We start from the raw sequence: 23,333 nt of genomic DNA, 5'->3' as shown, positions 1-23,333 counted from the left end.
ATGGCTTTTCACCGACGGGATTTGTGTGTGTCTGTCCGTGTGGATGCCAGTACATGGCACTAAAACGTTACAGTTTTAATATGTTCCTTTGCTGACTGTTAACTTCTTTTCAAATAATTCTGTCTTTTCAAATAATTCTGATAGGGCATGATCACTTGTACTTCAAAGGATATAATGCATAAACATTTAAAAATACACAAAATTACCTTTTTACCAAAATTGTTCAAAATTATTTTGATTTGTCACAAAAAAGCTTAAAATAGAAAGTTCTCCTACACAACTGGTTCAATTGTAGAATGATTTTACAGACTTCCTTGCAAAATGTTCAAATGATCAAATGATTTCAGTTTGTCAAAAACTTAATGACTTTTTGACATGATTGATTTTCCTCATAATATTTTTTTTTCATCAGAAATTTATGGCCCAATTTTGAAATAATTTTGCAGATACTGAACAAAACAGCTTAGTCGCCATTTTTTTGCTTTGCCCATCTTAAAATGTACTGAAAATACATTTTTTGAATTTTTTAGCGTTCAGTCAGAACAATATAATGTTGACAACATTTCAAAATTCAAAACATACAAATTTTCTCAATTTATGAATTCAATCCATTTGAAAATTCAAAAAGTGCAGATTTTACAAACTTGCAAGGAACAAAGTTGCAACAGAAACAAAATAACGTCTTTGTTGTGCCCTATTGAAAAGCCTAAGCATTTACTATTTGTGTGATATCAAACCATTTTCAGTAAAAAATCTAAATATATACACCTTTGTTTCAATATAAAATGGTAGACTACCGTAGTCACTCATTAGCTTGACTTTTCGAAGAATAGCCTAGCTATTCTACTCATCCTGACGTCAGCGTCACACCTCGGTTAAAGTTTTGCATGCAAGTACATATGGCTATCATTTAAAGGCATATAGCTTTGAAACTTATTATTTCTTTTTCTAGGTCAATTACCAACCTCACTGGAGCAAGTCCCATAACCCTGACATGTATTTTGGGCAAATTATGGCCCCTTTTGGACTTAGAAAATTCTGGTTAAAGTTTTACATGCAAGTTCCTATCTCCAAAACTAATGCAGATATTGTATTGAAACTTCAAATATGTCTTTGGGTTTATGAAACTAGGTGACAGCATCAAGTCCCATAACTCTGACATGCAATTTTTGCTAAATTATACCTCCTTTTGGACTTAAAATCCTGGTTAAAGTTTTGCGTGCAAGTACATATGGCTATCGTTTAAAAGCATATAGCTTTGAAATTTCTTTTTTCTTTTTTTCTAGGTCAATTACCAACCTCGTTTGGTCCTAACCTCTAACCCTAATCCTAACCCTAACCGTAAGTCCCATAACTCTGACATGTATTTTGGGCAAATTATGCCCCTTTTGGACTTAGAAAATTAGTTAGTTTTGCATGCAAGTTACTATCGCCAAAACCAAAGCAGATATTGAAATGAAACTTCACATGTGTCTTCAGAGTTATAAAACTAGTTGATACCATCAAGTCCAATAACTCTGACTTAAATTTTGGCCAAATTACAACCCCTTTTTGACTTAGAAAATCCTGGTTAAAGTTTTGCATGCAAGTACATATAGCCGTCACTTAAAGGCATATAGATTTGAAATTTCTTTTTTCTTTTTCTAGATCAATTATCAACCTCACTGGGTCAAGTTCCATAACTCTGACCTGTATTTTGGGCAAATTATGCCCCCTTTAGGACTTAGAAAATCCTGGTTAAAGTTTTGTGTCTGCAAAAGAAATACAGATATTAAATTGAAACTTCACATGTGTCTTCGGGGTGATAAAACTAGTTGATTGCATCAGGTCTCATAACTCTGACTTGTATTTTGGGCAAATTATGCCCCCTTTTGAACATAGAAAACTTCTTGTTTAAGTTTAGATTAATATTCTTGCTTCTATGACAACAATTCGAATAGTCGAGCACTGGCTGTCTTATGAACAGCTCTTATTTTATCAAAAAATTTACTATTCACTCATTTTATTAAAACACATCTTTTATGTGTATTTTTGTAACTTTTAATAGCAGTGTTTTGAGAAAAATTATATCTTTGGGTGTGACCATTTAGCAAGATTGTTCAAATTATCCTGACTCGTTAAAATAAATGAACACTAAAGCTAAAAAAAATCTCCAACCAATATCTCCTCTAAATACCATTTGTCTGAACACAAATGTTCCTTGGGTGACCATTTACCATGACTATTAGTATTATTTCAAATTTTCAATGTTCATTAGGTGACCAACATTAATACTGGGTGGGGTGGGGTGAGGGGAGCGTGTGTCTACTCCCTGTACAACTCCTTTAAATCTGCGGGTCAGTTTTCAAAGTAATTTCAAAATTGCAGAAATGTTTCTTAATATATATATTTGAGCTGTAAAACTCTCGTTAGCGATAAAGGGCCATCATGGTTCTCTTGTTATCACCCATTGAAGGTGGAGCATTGTCCACCCGGCTGTTCGTCCTTCTGTGCATGCATGCATGCGTCTGTCTGAAATTCAAAACGTGTTTGAACAAGAATCACCAAACGGTTGCAAACCTCAAAAGTATAGTTTTATCTACCTTCGAGGATTGTCCGAGAAAATCTTAGACTTTTTTATTATTTCGAAAATAAGCGACGCATAAAATATATATTTTAACTGATGTTATTTCATTGTATACTCTACAGGACTATAGAGTTTAGAATTGAATATCCATCATATTATTTGACTATTTTTTGAATAAAGGACAATCATCAGTGCTAATCCGCACACGCTAAATTTTCCCACTGCAAAAAGTGGTTTCCTTTTAAATTCGTGATTCTCGGGATTTTGACGAACATCTGATGGATGAGAATGGCTTTTCACCGACGGGATTTGTGTGTGTCTGTCCGTGTGGATGCCAGTACATGGCACTAAAACGTTACAGTTTTAATATGTTCCTTTGCTGACTGTTAACTTCTTTTCAAATAATTCTGTCTTTTCAAATAATTCTGATAGGGCATGATCACTTGTACTTCAAAGGATATAATGCATAAACATTTAAAAATACACAAAATTACCTTTTTACCAAAATTGTTCAAAATTATTTTGATTTGTCACAAAAAAGCTTAAAATAGAAAGTTCTCCTACACAACTGGTTCAATTGTAGAATGATTTTACAGACTTCCTTGCAAAATGTTCAAATGATCAAATGATTTCAGTTTGTCAAAAACTTAATGACTTTTTGACATGATTGATTTTCCTCATAATATTTTTTTTTCATCAGAAATTTATGGCCCAATTTTGAAATAATTTTGCAGATACTGAACAAAACAGCTTAGTCGCCATTTTTTTGCTTTGCCCATCTTAAAATGTACTGAAAATACATTTTTTGAATTTTTTAGCGTTCAGTCAGAACAATATAATGTTGACAACATTTCAAAATTCAAAACATACAAATTTTCTCAATTTATGAATTCAATCCATTTGAAAATTCAAAAAGTGCAGATTTTACAAACTTGCAAGGAACAAAGTTGCAACAGAAACAAAATAACGTCTTTGTTGTGCCCTATTGAAAAGCCTAAGCATTTACTATTTGTGTGATATCAAACCATTTTCAGTAAAAAATCTAAATATATACACCTTTGTTTCAATATAAAATGGTAGACTACCGTAGTCACTCATTAGCTTGACTATTCAAAGAATAGTCTAGCTATTCTACTCACCCTGGTGTGGGCGTCACACCTTGGTTAAAGTTTTGCATGCAAGTACATATGGCTATCATTTAAAGGCATATAGCTTTGAAACTTATTATTTCTTTTTCTAGGTCAATTACCAACCTCACTGGAGCAAGTCCCATAACCCTGACATGTATTTTGGGCAAATTATGGCCCCTTTTGGACTTAGAAAATTCTGGTTAAAGTTTTACATGCAAGTTCCTATCTCCAAAACTAATGCAGATATTGTATTGAAACTTCAAATATGTCTTTGGGTTTATGAAACTAGGTGACAGCATCAAGTCCCATAACTCTGACATGCAATTTTGCTAAATTATACCTCCTTTTGGACTTAAAATCCTGGTTAAAGTTTTGCGTGCAAGTACATATGGCTATCGTTTAAAAGCATATAGCTTTGAAATTTCTTTTTTCTTTTTTTCTAGGTCAATTACCAACCTCGTTTGGTCCTAACCTCTAACCCTAATCCTAACCCTAACCGTAAGTCCCATAACTCTGACATGTATTTTGGGCAAATTATGCCCCTTTTGGACTTAGAAAATTAGTTAGTTTTGCATGCAAGTTACTATCGCCAAAACCAAAGCAGATATTGAAATGAAACTTCACATGTGTCTTCAGAGTTATAAAACTAGTTGATACCATCAAGTCCAATAACTCTGACTTAAATTTTGGCCAAATTACAACCCCTTTTTGACTTAGAAAATCCTGGTTAAAGTTTTGCATGCAAGTACATATAGCCGTCACTTAAAGGCATATAGATTTGAAATTTCTTTTTTCTTTTTCTAGATCAATTATCAACCTCACTGGGTCAAGTTCCATAACTCTGACCTGTATTTTGGGCAAATTATGCCCCCTTTAGGACTTAGAAAATCCTGGTTAAAGTTTTGTGTCTGCAAAAGAAATACAGATATTAAATTGAAACTTCACATGTGTCTTCGGGGTGATAAAACTAGTTGATTGCATCAGGTCTCATAACTCTGACTTGTATTTTGGGCAAATTATGCCCCCTTTTGAACATAGAAAACTTCTTGTTTAAGTTTAGATTAATATTCTTGCTTCTATGACAACAATTCGAATAGTCGAGCACTGGCTGTCTTATGAACAGCTCTTATTTTATCAAAAAATTTACTATTCACTCATTTTATTAAAACACATCTTTTATGTGTATTTTTGTAACTTTTAATAGCAGTGTTTTGAGAAAAATTATATCTTTGGGTGTGACCATTTAGCAAGATTGTTCAAATTATCCTGACTCGTTAAAATAAATGAACACTAAAGCTAAAAAAAATCTCCAACCAATATCTCCTCTAAATACCATTTGTCTGAACACAAATGTTCCTTGGGTGACCATTTACCATGACTATTAGTATTATTTCAAATTTTCAATGTTCATTAGGTGACCAACATTAATACTGGGTGGGGTGGGGTGAGGGGAGCGTGTGTCTACTCCCTGTACAACTCCTTTAAATCTGCGGGTCAGTTTTCAAAGTAATTTCAAAATTGCAGAAATGTTTCTTAATATATATATTTGAGCTGTAAAACTCTCGTTAGCGATAAAGGGCCATCATGGTTCTCTTGTTATCACCCATTGAAGGTGGAGCATTGTCCACCCGGCTGTTCGTCCTTCTGTGCATGCATGCATGCGTCTGTCTGAAATTCAAAACGTGTTTGAACAAGAATCACCAAACGGTTGCAAACCTCAAAAGTATAGTTTTATCTACCTTCGAGGATTGTCCGAGAAAATCTTAGACTTTTTTATTATTTCGAAAATAAGCGACGCATAAAATATATATTTTAACTGATGTTATTTCATTGTATACTCTACAGGACTATAGAGTTTAGAATTGAATATCCATCATATTATTTGACTATTTTTTGAATAAAGGACAATCATCAGTGCTAATCCGCACACGCTAAATTTTCCCACTGCAAAAAGTGGTTTCCTTTTAAATTCGTGTAACTTACCCTATATACATCTCACAGGATTAAAATTTACATCGTCGTAAATGGCAATGTGTGGCGCGTAATTATCTTGCATTTCAAGTCTTTGACGTCACTAACATTAAAACATTGATGTTAGTTTGAAAGTAATAATTGCACACCATTTCAGAAATTATGACGTCAGGTAATTTCGCGGCGCAGAAGATATTAATAAAATTTTGCGTAGATCGCGGTATGACCCCTTCACTAGTAAAATGGGAATGGAAAATTCGGGAAGTTGGCAAATGTTAGCAGGACACTTGTCTTTATGTGACAAAATTGTTTTTAGGAAGGTTAGGCTAGTGATTCAAAGAGAGGGCAATTAACATAAAACTTTAATACTTTCTGCGCCGCAAACTTATTTGACGTCGCCATTTCTGAAATGACATGCGACCATTACTTTAAAATTTACGTCACTATATAACATAAGTGAGGTCAAAGTCTTGAAACGCATCATAATTACACACCACACGTTGCTCTTAATGATGATATAAATTTTAATCTTGTTAGATGTATATCGGGTAAGTTACATTAATTTAAAAGGAAGCTGTTTAATGTTGGAGTGGGAAAATTGAGCATACGCCGACTAGCACTGACTGTCGTACATTATTTAAAAAGTACTAAAATAATATGACAGATATTTCATTTTAAACTCTATAGTCCTGTAGAGTATACAATGAAATAACATCAGTTAAAATAATTATTTTATGCGTCGCTTATTTTCGAAATAATAAAAAAAGTCTACGATTTTCTGGGACAACCCTCGTTAACCCAATAAAAGCAGTTTTTCCCTCGATTCGGTAAAATCACAGGCACGGGTCCAGTGTATATTTTTTTGTTTTAATATAAAAAATCACTTTTTTTTCACACAATTAACCTTTTATATGTTAGTCAAATGAAAAAAAAATCTTAAAAAAAAATATTTAAAGCCTTCCATAAATACTAAACTGACCCCATAAATTGCTTTGAAATACACAGTACAAGTCTCTATGAGCGAAATATTTCAGTTTTCCCCGGTGATTTCATTCCGGATAGCGGACGTGTTCCTGGTTTTTATCACTTCGTCTGGCAGCTGAAATCGCCGGGGATAACTGAAATATTTCGTTCCTAGAGATTTGTACTGTGTATTTAAAAGCAATTTATGGGGTCAATTTAGTATTTATGGAATGCTTTAAATGTTTCGAAGGTGCAATCATGCAGGTAGCGGCTGCAAGTGTATAAACTCCGATTTTGAAATGTTCTACAAGTTTGCCGAGTAGCTTCCCATAGCGTTACGCTCGTATAGTTTACCTTTTCCATGTATATGATACTGTGACCGGATTTTTTGTCATCGATTTTTTTTTCATTTGACTAACATATAAAAGGTTAATTGTGTGAAAAAAAGTGATTTTTTATATTAAACAAAAATATACACTGGACCCGTGCCTGTGGGTAAAATGAGACTTAAAATGCTTATAACTCAAAAAGTACTTTAGCAAGCATCACCAAACCTCATAATTGTTAATCATTATTAATCAGCCAAATTTGCTCATATATGTGGGCTGTATGTCACAAAAATATTGTTTATTATGGTTTTAAGTTTGAAGGTGAAGGTCATATGAGGGTCAAGGCCAATTATATATATATATATCAGTTTGTAGGTATTGCCAGAAGAATTGTTTAACCAGTATGAACTAAATAGGGTCATTAATGTAGGCTGTGGGCAGTGTGGTTCATACAAACGGATGTAGGTCAAGGTCGTCTATATAAAGGTCAGATTGCAAGTCTTGCCATAAGGTTTATTGAGTGTGAGTATGAACTAAATTGGGTCATTTATGTCGGCTGTAGGACCAAAAATGTTGTTATTAAGGTTTAAAGTTTGAAAGAAAATGAAGGCCGTAATATGGTCAAGGTCATTTATATGGACCTCAGTTTGTAGGTCTTGCCACAAGGATAATTGAGTGTGAGTATGAACTAAATGGGGTTAGTAATGTGGGCTGTAAGCAATCTGGTTGGGATATAAATGCTATCTATAAACGAAGTTTGGTGAAGACCTTTAAAGCTGTCCATAAGAAGTCGATTAAATGTTTGTCTATTTTTATCTATGGTGGCCCCTAAAAAGAGATCAAGCATAAGCACTTAAGGTATTAGATCACTCATAGTAATGTTTACAAAATGGCATTTGCTTGGTATATTCTGAAAGGTAACCGTGTTTTGCACTATTTTGCAATTTTTAAACAACTTTTACCGTGCCGTTTTTTTTATAAATTTTGTGTAGCTTATGGTATCTCCTCAAGCTCAAGTGATAGCCACTATCTATTTGAAGAAAACTCATTTTACCATTAATTTTAATAAAAGAAACATCAAACTGTTGGTAAACAATTATAAAACACAAAACAAAAATGTCAATAACATTTTTTCTATGCTGCCTCAAGTAAACGGATTTAATGAGACAGAATTCATACTTCAACATTGACAAAATAAGGTCGAATGCTGTGTTTCTGTTTTGAATTTTGCTTACTCCATTTAAAAATAACCTTAGGGCAGACGTAAAACCTACCTAAATTTCTTTCAGAATATATAATCTAAGAGTGAAAGCAAAATAGAGAACTTTCACCGCGTGTAACTCAATATTTTTAAAGATGTGTAACTCTACCCCTTCTGTTTAAGTAGTAAATTCACTTTGATATCGCTTATAAGATTCATTTTTTCCATTTCTGTACAAGAAATCAATAGTAAGTCTTGAAAGAAGTAAAAACTTACTAGAAAAAAGGAAAATAAGGAAAAAAATCCCAGTAGGGCTTGAACCTACGCCCCCCCCCCCCCCCCCCTAAGAATTGCAGTAAAAGTAGGTTTATGGTAGGAATTGAATACTCTTCAAAAAGGAGGTTCTTTATTAGTGATCTAATACCTTAAAGAAACTTGAGATGTTACAAACCAAGTTTCATTATGATAAATCAAACATTCTGTCTATTCTTAGCTGTGTCAACCTCAAAGAAGTAAAGCATAAACATTTGAACTTGTAAAAGCTCTAGACAAGTAATGCTACATTCCAAAAAGTATGGCGAACTTACATCAAGCGTTCCACGAGTATATGTCATATTAAGGTTTTATTCTATTTTTATCACATGATTTGTATTAACCTTACCAGAACTTTCAGGGGAGGCATTTTAGTGGCAATGTTGACGACGGACACTGGATGCTATGGACCATCCACCTTTACTTTCACCTTTTTTTTTAGGTGAGCTAGAAACAACAAACAAAACAAAAAGAAAACACAATTTCTTAATTAAGTAATCTTGAACATTTACAGTTTCAGAAAATTTCATCGACTTAAATTCAAGAAGAGATGAAAAATGGCTGACAAATACTACCGCCTTGTTAGTTTCCTGTTAAATATATGCCCAGAACCTCTCAGAAAACTGTTTTTACAAAATGCCAAGTCTGATACAAAACCTGGTATACCATACACTTCACTGGATGCTTACCTTGCATCTAGAAAACCAGATGTATTATCATTGAAGAGCAGACGTAAACTGAGAGATGACCAGTATGATCTTCTATATCCCAATTCTGGACCAGCCGATGAGTCGCAGTGGGACATTACCTTGTTAGCTGTTTTAATTCTTGAACTACTTCGATCATACATTCCGAACCATGTCCAATTTTTCATCAGAGATATTCGAGATGTGAGAAATAGTCTACAACATGTATCGAAAACTTCAAGCATTAGTGACTCAATGTTTCAGAAGAACTGGGATCGCTTGGAAATAGCAACTTTAACTTTGGCTAAAGTTGTAAATGGAACTAGTTATGAGAATATTATGAAAGAGAAGATTGAAACAGCCAAGATCTCAAACATGCCAGACCTTGGTAACACTCTGTGCTTATGGTTTATGGAAATCAATACACAAAATACGACTGAAATGGCAGAAATGAAAGTGAAAATTAAAGAAATATCAGAAGACACTAAAGAATCCAAAGCAAAGGCCAGCGAGAGTGCAAACATTCTACAAAATGCTTCCATGGCTAAACCAGGACCAACAGGTAATATCACATAGTGCGTCACATCAGACGTCAACAGAGGGTCTTATGAAAAAGCTTGAATGAGCGTAAGATACTAAGAAGGAAAGTTTGATGAAACTTTTGAATTAGATCTTGAAAACATTTGACAGTCAACACTTTGAAAACAGATAATGTGGTACACTTTACAGTTAAGCTTTGTTGACAATTACCTTATTGAACTTTCAGTACTATAAATAAAAAAATCACTCCACTCTTGAAAAATATACTAGTACCATGAAGTTTATGCACACACAAATCTTTTCATTTGATCGGTACAAAAGGCACTTTGAACAGTTTTGCTGGAAGACATTTGAGTGTTCAACATGTTATTCAAATCAACCGAATCTAGTTGTATATTTTGAATGAAAATTAAACAGTATGCAATATTTATTTTCAGGGAAACCAAATAAAAGAATGAAAATAGTTGATAAAAAATTGAAGAATATGCAAGGTATGTTTTAACAATTTATGATATTATTGTTATTCCTGCCCCCACCCCCTTCGTAGAAGGATGGGTATATTGTTTTGCAGATGCCTGTCTGTCGGTCGGTATGTAGACCAATCCGTTTCCGGATGATAACTCAAGAACACTTGGGCCTAGGATCATAAAAGTTGATTGGGAGATTGGTCAAGGTCACAGGGACCCAGAACAATTAAATGGTTTCCGGATGATAACTCAAGAACGCTTAAGCCTAGGAAAACGAAAATGGACAGGAAGGTTGGCCATGGCCAACAAATGACCACTATAGATTTTGAGATTAATAGGTCAAAGGTAAAGGTCACAATGACACGGAACAGTTAAACGGTTTCCGGATGATAACTCAAGAATGCTTGGGCTTTGGACCATGAAAGTTCACAGAAAGATTGGTCATGACCAGCAGATGACCCCTATTGATGTTGAGGTCAATAGATCAAAGGTCAAGGTCACAGTGACCCTGAACAGTTAAACAGTTTCTGAATGATAACTCAAGAATGATTGGGCCTAGGATCATGAAAATTGATAGGGAGGTTGGTCATGACCAGCAGATGATCCCTATTGATATGAGGTCAGTAGATCAAAGGTCAAGGTCACAGTGACTCAGAACAGTTAAACCTTTTCCGGACGATAACATGAGAACACTTGGGCCGAGGATCACGAAACTTAATCGTGAGGTTGATCATGACCAACAGATGACCTCTGTATATTTTAAGGTCAAAAGCCTAGGATCATGAAAATTGACGGGAAAATGGTTCATGTCCAGCAGATGACCTCTATAGATTTTGTGATCAATAGGTCAAAGGTAAAGGTCATAGTGACACGGAACAGTTAAACGGTTTCCAGACGATAACTCAAGAACGCTAGGGCCTAGGACCATGAAACTTAATAGGAAGGTTGGTCATGGCCAGCTAATGACCCCTATTGATGTTGAGGTCAATAGATAAAAGGTCAAGGTTACAGTGACCCTGAACAATAGGGAACATTAGTCAGTTACTTCCCCTGATTATTTCCATGAAGTAGATTGGTCCTTCCTCTGTTCTTATCGTTGACGTCTTTGTAATTTTCAAAAGCAATATTTATACTAAATTTCACTGGATATGAAAATGATTAAGTACAAGGTTTTCTTTTAGTGGCCCTCTGCTAAATTTAGATTCGATTAATCATTTTTATTTAGAAACCTACACATAAAAAGCATATTTATTTTGACAAAGGTTATAACGAAAAAGTCAAAGGAATCAAACTGAAAGGGACCAATGTAATATTTGGTTATCCTTGCGTTTTATCATACAACTTTTCAAGGGAAGTAACAAGCAAATGTTCCTCATTAAACAGTTTCTGAATGATAATTCAAGAATGATTGGGCCTAGGATTACGAAAATTGATAGGGCGGTTGGTCATGACCAGCAGATGACCCCTATTGATATGAGGTTAGTAGATCAAAGGTCAAGGTCACAGTGACTTAGAAAAGTTAAACGGTTTCCGAACGATAACTTGAGAACGCTTTGGCTTAGGATAACGAAACTTGATAGAGATGTTGATCATGATTAGCAGATGACCCCTACTGATGTTGAGGTGATTAGGTCAAAGGTCAGGGTCACACTGACCCAGAACTGTGAAAAAGTTTCAGGATGATAACTCAAGAACACTTGGGCATATGATCATGAAAGTTGATACATGTACAGAGGTTTGTCTCGACCAGCAGATGATCCTTATTGATTCTGAGGTCAGTAGGCCAAAAGTCAAGGTCACTGTGACCCGGAACAGTTAAACCATTTCCAGACGATAATTTGCCTAGGATCACGAAACTTAATAGTGAGGTTCATCATGACCAACAGGTGACCTCTGTATATTTTAAGGTCGATAGGTCAAAGGTGAAGGCCTTATTTACCCAGAACAGTAGAACTTTTGTGTACAGTGACCAAATAATTTCTGTTCCTTGTGCAATTACTGAATGCATCAAGGAGGGCATTTCGTATTCTACGAGCTCTTGTTATTATTAATTTTATCAAGGCACATCTACTAAATGAACTAAAAATACTGTTAATGTCACTTTTCTTAATAAGAACAAAGTTAATTTCCCCTTGTTTTGGCACATATCTATTGGTCCATATATCTGTAAGTCAGTTAAGATCAGTAACTGCATTACTTTAAGACATATAGTCAACTTATTTCGTACTATAATTGTTCGAGTAGATGGTCCGTTGAAATTGTTTCATGATCTATAAAAATGGAGTATGGTCCAGTGGTTAAAGGGTCGATGACACAAAGAAGTTAAAACAATAAAAAGGTTTTGGCTCATAGGCAATATCACTTCACAAAATAGTTTTAATAATTGGTAGGTTATTAGATTATGCAAAGGAAAACCCACGGTCATGCTGACTCTGTTGTTTAAGAATGGGTTCCAGTACATAGCTTTGACTGTTTTGGTATGCAGACTTGACTTCAAGACAGTTGCCTGGGTGGTACAACAATGGTTAAGCTTGTTACGGATCTGCGGCTGAGATCAACTGATCAAATATCAAGGTCACGTCAAACCTTAGTTTTTAAATAGGTTAGGCATATAAGAATCTTTTGCTCAATGACTACACTTACCAATTTTTTTATTGGGAAAGGTTAATGTCCTGGATTGCAAGAGCTACTTTGTCACAGTTTCAGATCAATGAGCGGAAACAGTCGGGACTCGGGCATATAAGTAAAACTATTGATGCGCTGAGTACAACAGTAATTTATAGTTTGGGCTCCTATTCTCAGCTGGAAGTATTTTTCAATGAGCTTATTTGCTAGAGTCTAAGAAATCTTGTCCCAAATAGTTTGATAGGAGCTCATGTGCTTGAAGTCAATTGACTACCATTTTTTTTGAAAAAGGAAAATTAAACTGTCAAATACAGATGTCAGTGACATTACAGTTAGTTAAATGATTAAACAAAAAATATAGTTCTAGGAAAAGTGGGGAAAATGGAGCTTGCAATCAACACAGTATGATTTATAGATTTGTTTACTGAATAATAGCCATTGTTTCGACTTCGGACTATCACTTGTTTCGAGTATTCTTCAGGGTAAAAATATTGTTGAAAACGGCGTTAACGTCCAAATCAGTTATATCAATGATATGATTTCTTAAAAACATAAAACGCAGGAGTCACCAGATAAATAAATAACTGTTTTTGTTGAAGATCAATTTGAAAGAACAATGAATGCAGAAATTCCAGACGACTTCAATGCTCCAAATGAGACAGACAGTATTAAAGAAAAGTTACGAGACAATCACCTGGCAATTGTAGCTGGTCAGAACAACAGTCTGTATGTAGCAGCTGCCCTCACAGCCGTCAAAGACATGGGGTATAATGAGAAACGTTGTGTGGAGATGCAGAGTTCTTCCGACTGGAGTCATGTAGACCCAGAAGATGTTGAATTTGTTCTTTGCTGTGATCCATTTGGCAGAGAGGCATATAATGAGGAGAAAGCAAAAGGTATGGCAAACATGTTTAGTAGTATTCAACAGACAGTGAAAGAGGACAGGGATGACAAGCTTGCTGTTCTAATGACATCAGATATTGGGGTATTGAATGAATGTAAAGAGAGGTACTATCACGACATTCTGGAGGAAGTGGTCACAGTGTATCACTCTACAAGTGCATCTCAACCAGCTGATCTTACAGTGGGTTAGTTCAAAATATGACATACACACTTAATTTTTAGTGAGTTTAAAACCTGACAAAGTGAAAAGTCACCTGACTTTCTTAAAAATAAATATACATACAATCAATACTATTATTGATAAAAATATTATAATAATAGGAAAAGTAATGAAAAAAGCTTGAATATTTATTTAATGACATACATGTATATCTCTTCAGTTTTATGACTGTTCATTCTCGTGACCTTTTTTTCAGCCAGATGTAACAAAAACATTTGTCCTCCATCTTCAGCGATTTCACAGAATCTTGCAGGTAAAATTATATTCCGACAATCCAGTTATGAATATTATATTTCACACTCAATTAAGTTAAGCCACTGTATTTGACAGAACTTATATTCAGTGAATATCTTTGATGAACAACCAACATTTAGTATACTGTCAAAAAGCAATTTTGGCAATAACATACCTTCCTTTAATAATCAATAGATAAGGAAACAAGCGAAATTCCTAAAAAATTAAATTTAAACTGTCATGATTGCGCAACATCTTAAATAGAAATACTTTGCAAAGAAACAAAGTGAGATATTTTACTTTTTAATATATCGTGGAGTCATAACTCTGCTGTTATTTTAAGAATCCTACCATTTGTCATCTGTGCCTCTGATCTTTGTGTCAGATACATTTTGTGTGAGGCTTCCCAACAATTGCTGAAGTAATGAGGTAGGGAAGCTTAAAGAGGTTTATAGTGCGCACCAACCTCACTTTTAACCAACACCATGTTCCAAAGTCATAAGCTATACCCGCCAGCTGAATCCCCAACATGCACAATACTAACAGAAGGCGTGGTATGTAAAACAAAACAAAAATGCTCTTGCAAAGTGTGAACGAAATTAAATAGGTCTTTTTACTAATTTACAGTCATAACTGTGTAAACTTATCCAATATAGTACCGATCTTGTCTGAAACCTTGCATCTTGTTGTGTCAGCTTTACGCAGACTGCTCATGAAATGAGGTATCTGATGGTTAAGCACTGCAACTCTTGCGTTGTTGAAAAAAGTATGCCCGAATTAGAATTTGACAGATCTTCTGACCAAAATAAGACAAATGACCAATAAGGTTGAAAGACGTGTAAAATATACAATTTCAACTTGCTGAAGAGCCATATACTGTAGCTCTGGTCGATCTTGTCCATTACTGTATGAAAACTGCTTGAGAAATTTGGTCTGCTCTCAGTATGTTAACATGAAATGTGTAAAATGGCATTTTTGACAAATTCAAGGGTCACAATCCTAGTGTTTTTTAGCAAACTGAGATCTTGCAGCCAAAAAAATACAGTTTTTGTAGGCTTTATGAAACTTGTTAAAGAAATGTAAACTATCATTTCTTAGAAGTGGTAAATATGACAGCTTTAGTCCAAGTCAAGGACAATAATTTTGGTGTTATTATTGCAGTCTTGACCACCATCAAAAATGTCCTGATAAACATTGTATTGGTTTGATGAACGTGGCCTCTAATGTGTTAAAAATAGAAATATAGTAATCGTTACTATTTCAAGGGTCATAACTCTGGTGTAATAGGCGTTTTTGTTATGTCCTCGTATGTGTGTTAACGTGAAATAATTTTGATTCACTCAAGGGCCGTTGCTATGTAGTTGTTGAAATATCATGCTAGAGCTAGAATGTGACCATTATCCATAAAATGTGAATTTCATGGAGATTGTTTAAGAATTGAGATCTTCCATTTGATAACACTAACATTCTGACCAAGTTTCATTAAGATATGGTCATAAATGTGGCCTCTAAAGTGTTAACTAGCTATTCCTTTGATTTGACCCATGACCTAGTTTTTTACCCGAAATGACCCAGATTCCAACTTGACCTAAAGATCATCAAGTTTAACATTCTGACTAAGATTCATGAAGATACAAGCTTTTCCTTTGATTTGACCTAGTAACCTAGTTTTTCACCCACTTGACCAAGATTTAAACTTGACCTAAAGATCATCAAGATTAACATTCTGACCAAGTTTCATTAAGATATGGTCATAAATGTGGCCTCTAAAGTGTTAACAAGCTATTCCTTTGATTTGACCCGTTGACCTAGTTTTTGACCCGACATGACTCAGATTCGAACTCGACCTAAAGATCATCAAGTTAAATATTCTGACTAAGATTCATGAATATACAATCTTAAATGTGGCCTCTAGAGTGTTAACTAGCTTTTCCTTTGATTTGACCTAGTGACCAAGTTTCATTAAGATATGGTCATAAATGCGGCCTCTAGAGTGTTAACAAGCTTTTCCTTTGATTTGACCTGGTGACCTAGTTCTTGACCCCAGATGATCCAATATCGAACTCGTCCAAGACTTTATTGAGGGTAACACTCTGACCAAGTTTCATTAAGATTGGGCAAAAATTGTGACCTGTAGAGTGTTAACAAGCTTTTCCTTTGATTTGACCTGGTGACCTAGTTCTTGACCACAGATGATCCATTATCGAACTCGTCCAAGACTTTATTGAGGATAACACTCTGACCAAGTTTCATTAAGATTGGGCCAAAATTGTGACCTGTAGAGTGTTAACAAGCTTTTCCTTTGATTTGACCTGGTGACCTAGTTTTTGATCCCAGATGACCCAATATCAAACTCGTCCAAGATTTTATTAAGGGTAACATTCTGACCAAGTTTCATTAAGATTGGGCTAAAAATGTGACCTTTAGAGTGTTAACAAGCTTTTCCTTTGATTTGACCTGGTGACCTAGTTTTTTAATCCCAGATGACCCAATATCAAACTCGTCTAAGATTTTATTGAGGGAAACATTCTGACCAAGTTTCGTTAAGATTGGGCCAAAATTGTGACCTCTAGAGTGTTAACAAGCTTTTCCTTTTATTTGACCTGGTGACCTAGGTTTTTACCCCAGATGACCCAATATCAAACTCATCCAAGACTTTATTGAGGGTATCATTCTGACCAAGTTTCGTTAAGATTGGGCCAAAAATGTGACCTCTAGAGTGTTAACAGTCATATTGTTGACGACGGACGGACGACGGATGGACGACGGATGACGGACACAGGGCGATCACAAAAGCTTACCTTTGAGCACTTCGTGCTCAGGTGAGCTAAAAATATGTATAAAAAAATGCATAGATGAGCTGGTTGGAATTTAAAAAAAATGTACACAAGAAGTTTTAAGGTCTAACAGATTATTAAGATTTAATGGATGGTCTTCACATTGTATCATCATAGGAATATTCTCTACCTTTTACACTAGACCTAACAGGCCTTTTCCTGGATCATCACAGAAGACAAGTGCATCATGGTATTTTGAAGGCCGCGAAAGACAAGTTCAAGGTTTATAAATCAGTGGTGTTGGTAGGACCGCCAGGATGTGGTAAAACGTCACTTGCAATAGCTCTTGCAGCATCCCACCAACCATCACAAGTTCTTCTTCTGGCACACCCTGAACAGGTTCAGCATGTTGATCAAAACAGAACACATCTAGTTATAATTGAGGATTTTGCCGGGAAATATGAATATAACAAGACAAACATTTGTAATTGGTACAAAACATTTGACCTGCTGCATGTCATGAAATCTGCTGGCAAACTCAACATCATTCTAACATGTGACAAACAAAAGTTTAAAAAGTGCACTGAAAAAATTGCCACTCATCCCTTGCTGGAACATACAGTGGAGCTTCGTCGTAAAAATGTTCTAGTGAAACAAGAAATAAGTAACAGTAAGTTATTCTGGCTTATTAACCATGGCAACAATATAAATGATAGCTCCTAAGAAAAAAGATGTTTTCAATAATTAGTGAATTGATATAGTATGTGATCATTTGTACTGTGATTTTAATAATATGTTTATTTCCTGGAGATGTACAGTAAACTTCATTTATAATGAACACAGTTATTGCAAAATTTCCAATTTTCATCGTCTTTATTCTATGTAAAATGAAATGGTTACAGTGAAATGCATATAGTGACTTATCAGATATTAGGAACATTAAAATTTACTTTAAACTTTGACTGGATATTGTGAACACCATTTTATGCAACCATCGTGTTTTAAGTGTATACGTAATAATGTTTGATATTATCTGGAGCTAACAGCATATGGTGACAAATATTTATAAAATATAACAATACCATGTGAATATATTACAATTACGTGAGAAAAATATAGTTTGTAGTGTTAAAATCTCAGCAAACTGCCCTGCTTCAAAAGCTTAGTGTTACAGAAATTGATATTTTTAAAATCCTTCAGCGTAAACGGCCAGCGTATGATTTTAATATTTCACTTGAAAGCTCAGTATGATTATAGAACAGAATAATTGCTATGTGTTGCTCTACGATATACATTTTCTGTCTTTTCATATTAAGTAATGTACCGGTATCGAAGGGGAGAAAAAGCGATCTTGACCAAATTTAATTTTTGATATTATCATAATGTGTATGTGATTTTATATGCTATGAGTGCACAGTCTACTACAAGAAAATATTTGCTTAACATTTTACAGTGATTCAACTTATTTCAGCCAAAGTCAACTTAGCACAAACTGTTACTGTAGAAACTGTTTCCACCCAAAGTGAAATCGACTATCCTGGCAGGTAAAAGTTTTCTTCCAAACATACTATTATAAGAATTTCAGTCAGACACGTAATATGTACACATTCAAGATGCCACCTTTTAATATATATCTACGAAAGTTAACCTCAAAATGAATTATATGGTTTTTATCCACTGAATGTAGAATTATCTTTGTTTATAGACTGATGATAAAGATATTATTATCTTTTAGATTTGTTTTCTAATTTCATAAAAATGTATCATATACCTAAAAACTAGTTTCTTCTAGAAATGTTCTGCTAGGAGTTATTTTAGGATATTCGACATATATTTAGGACTTGCTACATTTGCTACTTTAAAATATAACAAGAGCTGTCCGTAAGACAGCGCGCTCCACTATTCGGCGATTTGACAGTAAAATGAATTTGTCTTAATAAGAGACCTCTAATTTAAAAGGAAGATGCACCAAGATACAAAAAGACCCTACTACTCAGAGTGGTTAAAGGTCAAGTATCGAAGGGGTACTGACATTCTTTATTTTGAAGGAATTGAATTATATCAGAAAAAAAATCCAAGAAACCACATGCACACATAAAGTCTAAAGACTTTGCTAAACTCAAATGATATTTCTGTTTATTTTTTATTTATTTTTATTTTATTTCATTCATTTATTTCATTCATTATTATAGCAGATTAAGAAACAAACTATTGCTGGATTTACTATTGCGTAATATATTTTTCAAAAAATTAAAACAACATTTCTATACAGATTTCAAAAATGAAGGTCTGTAAAGCCAGCGGAAGATGTAATCCTTGAAATAATTTTTGTTCCGTTTTGAAAACGTTTCAGCACTTTATAAAAGTGTTATCTAATCCAGTCCATATCTAACCATTATTGGACCAATGTCTCTTTTATATAGGATAGATATCGTAAAATTATGTCAGACCATTATAGTTTTGCTCACTGGTTTTAAGTCGGAGCGATATCATGTCTAGGTCCGATATCGATTAGGTATCAAACCGTCTATCCGTCACTGGTGATTCTCCGTCTTTTACGCAGTTCACAGCTATTGACAAAAAAATCATCAACGTTGAAATCGGCATGCCAAACACCTTACATTTATTACATTTAAGTTGCATTTTTTACGACACGTGGCCAATACTTGACCTTTGTTGTTTTTGATGTATTGACTGAGGCGATTTTAAATCATATCTTGCACACATAACACTAGGCCTAACCGTTAGGAAAAAATGGTGTGGGTCATATTTTTAAATCGGACAGACATAGCGCCTAAACGCAAATATTCCGACAGCTGTCTATCCGACATAGGCAAGCAAACTGAGTGACACATCTATGAATTAGGCGCGGAGAATAATCAATAGTCAAGTGTAACATGCTGTTCAAAGTAAACCTTTGATTTAAAAATAACGTGTAATGTTTCTAGCGCCGTCATTTTATTACTGTATCAACATTTTGATGGAATACATGTACATTTGTATTTAAACGCTACTGACGGAATGAATAATTAAGAAAAATCCAAAACAAAACACCTATAAAATCGAACATAATATTATATTACACATTCACAAATATTTAAAACTCAAAATTATGTATTTACAACTTTCCCGTGTCTCGCGATGCTATGCTACCATAATCGTAAATCTATTAGGGGCAAATAATGTATTTTTCTCAAAGAGGCAGCAGACAGAGCGGAATTTCATAATTCTATTTCTAATCACTTATAACGACATTTGGGCACTAAACGGAAACTTATTTTAGATATGTTTGATTTTGGACCAAATTTCCGCACACGAGGTGATAATTCCGCTAAGTCTGGTGCCGATCAAATCCCGTATTTGTATGATTTAGACATGAAATCACGATGGCATTGTTAAATTCGTGGCATTTTAGATGAAGAAGTGCTTATTTCACCTTCTGTGCATCAAAACACTTGCGAACCTCGTGCAAAACACTCAAAAATGCGAACACTGGAACATGAGGTGACATATTTGGCCGAAAAACGGACAAGGGGTGGCCTCAGAAAAATGCAAATTTCCCGACTTTAACATATGACTAGTAAATGGAACTGCGCAGGTTGTCTTTACTGAAGGTTTTCTGAGAAATAATTGCAAAAGTTGTCGAAAAATAAATAAAGCAGTTCTCCTTATAAGGGGCAAATCATGTATTTTTCTCAAAATGGCAGCAGACAGAGGGGAATTTCATAATTCTATTTCATAGCAGTTATAACGACATTTGGGCACAAAACGGAAACTTATTTTAGATATGTTTGATTTTGGAACAAATTTCCGCACATGCGGTGATAATTCCGCTAAGTCTGGTGCCGATCAAATCCCGTATTTGTATGATTTAGACATGAAATCACGATGGAATTGTTAAATTCGTGGCATTTTAGATGAAGTAGTGCTTATTTCACCTTCTGTGCATCAAAACACTTTCGAAACTCGTGCAAAACGCTCAAAAAATGCGAAAACAGGCACATGAGGTGACATATTTGGCCGAAAAACGGACAAGGGGTGGCCTCAGAAAAACGCGAATTTCTCGACTTTAAAATATGACTAGTAAATGGAACTGCGCAGGTTGTCTTTACTGAAGGTTTTCTGAGAAATAAATGCAAAAGTTGTCGAAAAATTAAATAAAGTAGTTCTCCTTATAGCCAGAATCCAAAATAGTCGTAAATATATTAGCCAATAATTCTATTAATATCTTCGGCGTTTGGCCTCTGATCTAGTTTTCGCGCATTAATATGTTAATGCAGTCAGAAAAAAACAACAGAAATGTAATTTACACTGACGTGAGAATTTTGACGTTCGACAGCTGAAAATACCGTCGTGACAAAATAATTATATTTTGATGGTTAAATAAATGTATTGCATGGAACTACTTGTTTGCACCTACGGCACTACTTTTGTTCAGTCGGCAGTAAGGAAATTTCTACATTGTTAACATTTGATCGGTTGTGAGACAAACAATCCAAAAATGCAAAGAAATTACAGAAAATAACCTATCCATTAATAATTGCTGTCATATTCTTGGAGCTAATCTACGTTATTCCTTCTGGATAAGATTTTTTTTCCACATTTTTCATTTAACAGCAAGTAAATCTATCTTCATAAATATTCCGAAATCCGTAGATTATGTAAAAGAAATATCTGTCCTTAGATATTTACATATGAAAAGGAAGACAAGCCTTAAATGATGACTGTAAAAGGTTTAACTGTATTTTGTATTTATTATCCCCCGACGAAAGTCGGAGGGATATAGTTTTGGCGTTGTCCGTCCGTCCGTCCGTCCGTCCTTCCGTCCGTCTGTCCGTCCGTCCGTCCTTCCGTCCGTCCGTCCGTCCGTCCGTCCGTCCGGAGCCATATCTAGGAAATGGTTGGAAATATTTATTTAAAACTTCATATACATGTTCACCACAATGAGTTCTTGCGGCCCGTCAAGTTTTAGTCAGATTGCCCAAGTAACACCAGAGTTATGGCCCTTAGAAGTTTCTAGTGTTAACTATATAGGGTACTATAAATATGGCAATTTCTGCATCATAACTTTTGATATATTTGACCTAGAACTATGAAACTTAAACAGAATTTAGATCACCATAATGTGGTTGTGTACACACAATTTCATTTGGATTTATTTGTAAATTAAGAGTTATTGCCCTTTAATTGTATAAAAATCCACATATTTGTACATAACAAACTTACCATTTGGTAGAATTTCATTAAATTTCTTTCATTCTTTTCCATGAACATCTATTGTAAACATGAGAAGTTGTGTACCCACACCTGGTCACCCCCTTACCTTGATCACACATCTCCCCCTATCCCCCGACACCCCCCCCCCCCAAAAAAAAAAAAAAAAAAAAAAAATTCATTCCTTACTTTAGATTTTTTTTGAAACAAACTTCATATACATGTTCACCACTATGAGGTTATGGGGCCCATCAAGTTTCAGACAGATTGCCCAAGTGTAACACCAGAGTTATGGCCCTTAGAGGTTTCTAGTGTTAACTATATAGGGTACTATAGATCTATAGATATGCCAATTTCTGCATCATAACTTTTGATATATTTGACCTAGAACTATGAAACTTTAACAGAATTTAGAGCACTATAATGTGGTTGTGCACAGACAATTTTGGACGGATTTCTTTTTGTAACTTCAGAGTTATTGCCCTTTAATTGTCTAAAAATCAACATATTTGTACATAACAAACTTACCATTTGGCAGAATTTCATTAAATTTCTTTCATTCTTTTCTGTGAACATTTATTATAAACATGTGAAGTTGCGCACCCACACCTGGTCACCCACTTGCCTTGGTCACACCCCCCCCCCCTCCCAACCCCCCTCCCCCCCACTCCCAAAATTTTTTTTTTTTTTTTTTTCATTTCTTATTTTAGATTTTTTTTCAAACCTTCCAAGTTGTACCATTCCCCCACCTCACTTCTCCACCCAGTCATGCCCACCACTGATCATGCATCCTCTGCCCCCACCCCCCCCTCCCCCTCCAACTTCACCCTTTTACCTTTTTTTTTTTTCATTTTTAATTTTCAATCAATATTTATAATCAACATGTGAAATTTTATTTCCTCTCCCGTTCCCCTGCACCCCCACCCCCTAAAAAAATATATATTTCCATTCCTTTTTTTTTTTTCAAATGTTCAAACCTTCAACATGTTAAGTTGTGACTGCACAAACCTTGCCCTCAGCCATGTTCAAGATATCTTACCTGTGTTCTCTTAAGGACATCTGATCTTTTAAGTTCAAATGTACATGTAAAACAGCAACACCTGGTGCCAAACCACTCAAAGACAATATTTCATTCCAGTTAAACTTCAAGCTCACATTTCAATTAACTGCATTTAATTTTAAAAGCTAACCTTAT

The 23,333-nt window shown here is 34.8% G+C and overlaps 1 protein-coding gene across 2 annotated transcripts in view; it reads left to right on the top strand.

The window, feature by feature from the left end:
* LOC123535957 (uncharacterized) overlaps positions 1-23,333 on the top strand; it is a 34,183-nt gene that overhangs the window by 5,309 nt on the left and 5,541 nt on the right. Inside the window, exons 2-7 of one of the 2 annotated variants that reach the window (XM_053549849.1) lie at positions 8,987-9,720; positions 10,136-10,189; positions 13,390-13,686; positions 14,110-14,166; positions 17,127-17,594; positions 18,396-18,468. In XM_053549849.1, the coding sequence (XP_053405824.1) occupies positions 9,030-9,720; positions 10,136-10,189; positions 13,390-13,686; positions 14,110-14,166; positions 17,127-17,594; positions 18,396-18,468 (1,640 nt within the window). In that variant the 5' untranslated portion in view covers positions 8,987-9,029. Of the gene's footprint in view, positions 1-8,986; positions 9,721-10,135; positions 10,190-13,389; positions 13,879-14,109; positions 14,167-17,126; positions 17,595-18,395; positions 18,469-23,333 lie in introns of both variants that reach the window. The other variant, XM_053549844.1, reaches the window with a different exon arrangement.

This window comes from Mercenaria mercenaria, chromosome 1 (assembly GCF_021730395.1).
Source record: "Mercenaria mercenaria strain notata chromosome 1, MADL_Memer_1, whole genome shotgun sequence".
NCBI lineage: Eukaryota > Metazoa > Mollusca > Bivalvia > Venerida > Veneridae > Mercenaria > Mercenaria mercenaria.
This window is presented reverse-complemented; position numbering and strand designations above follow the sequence as displayed.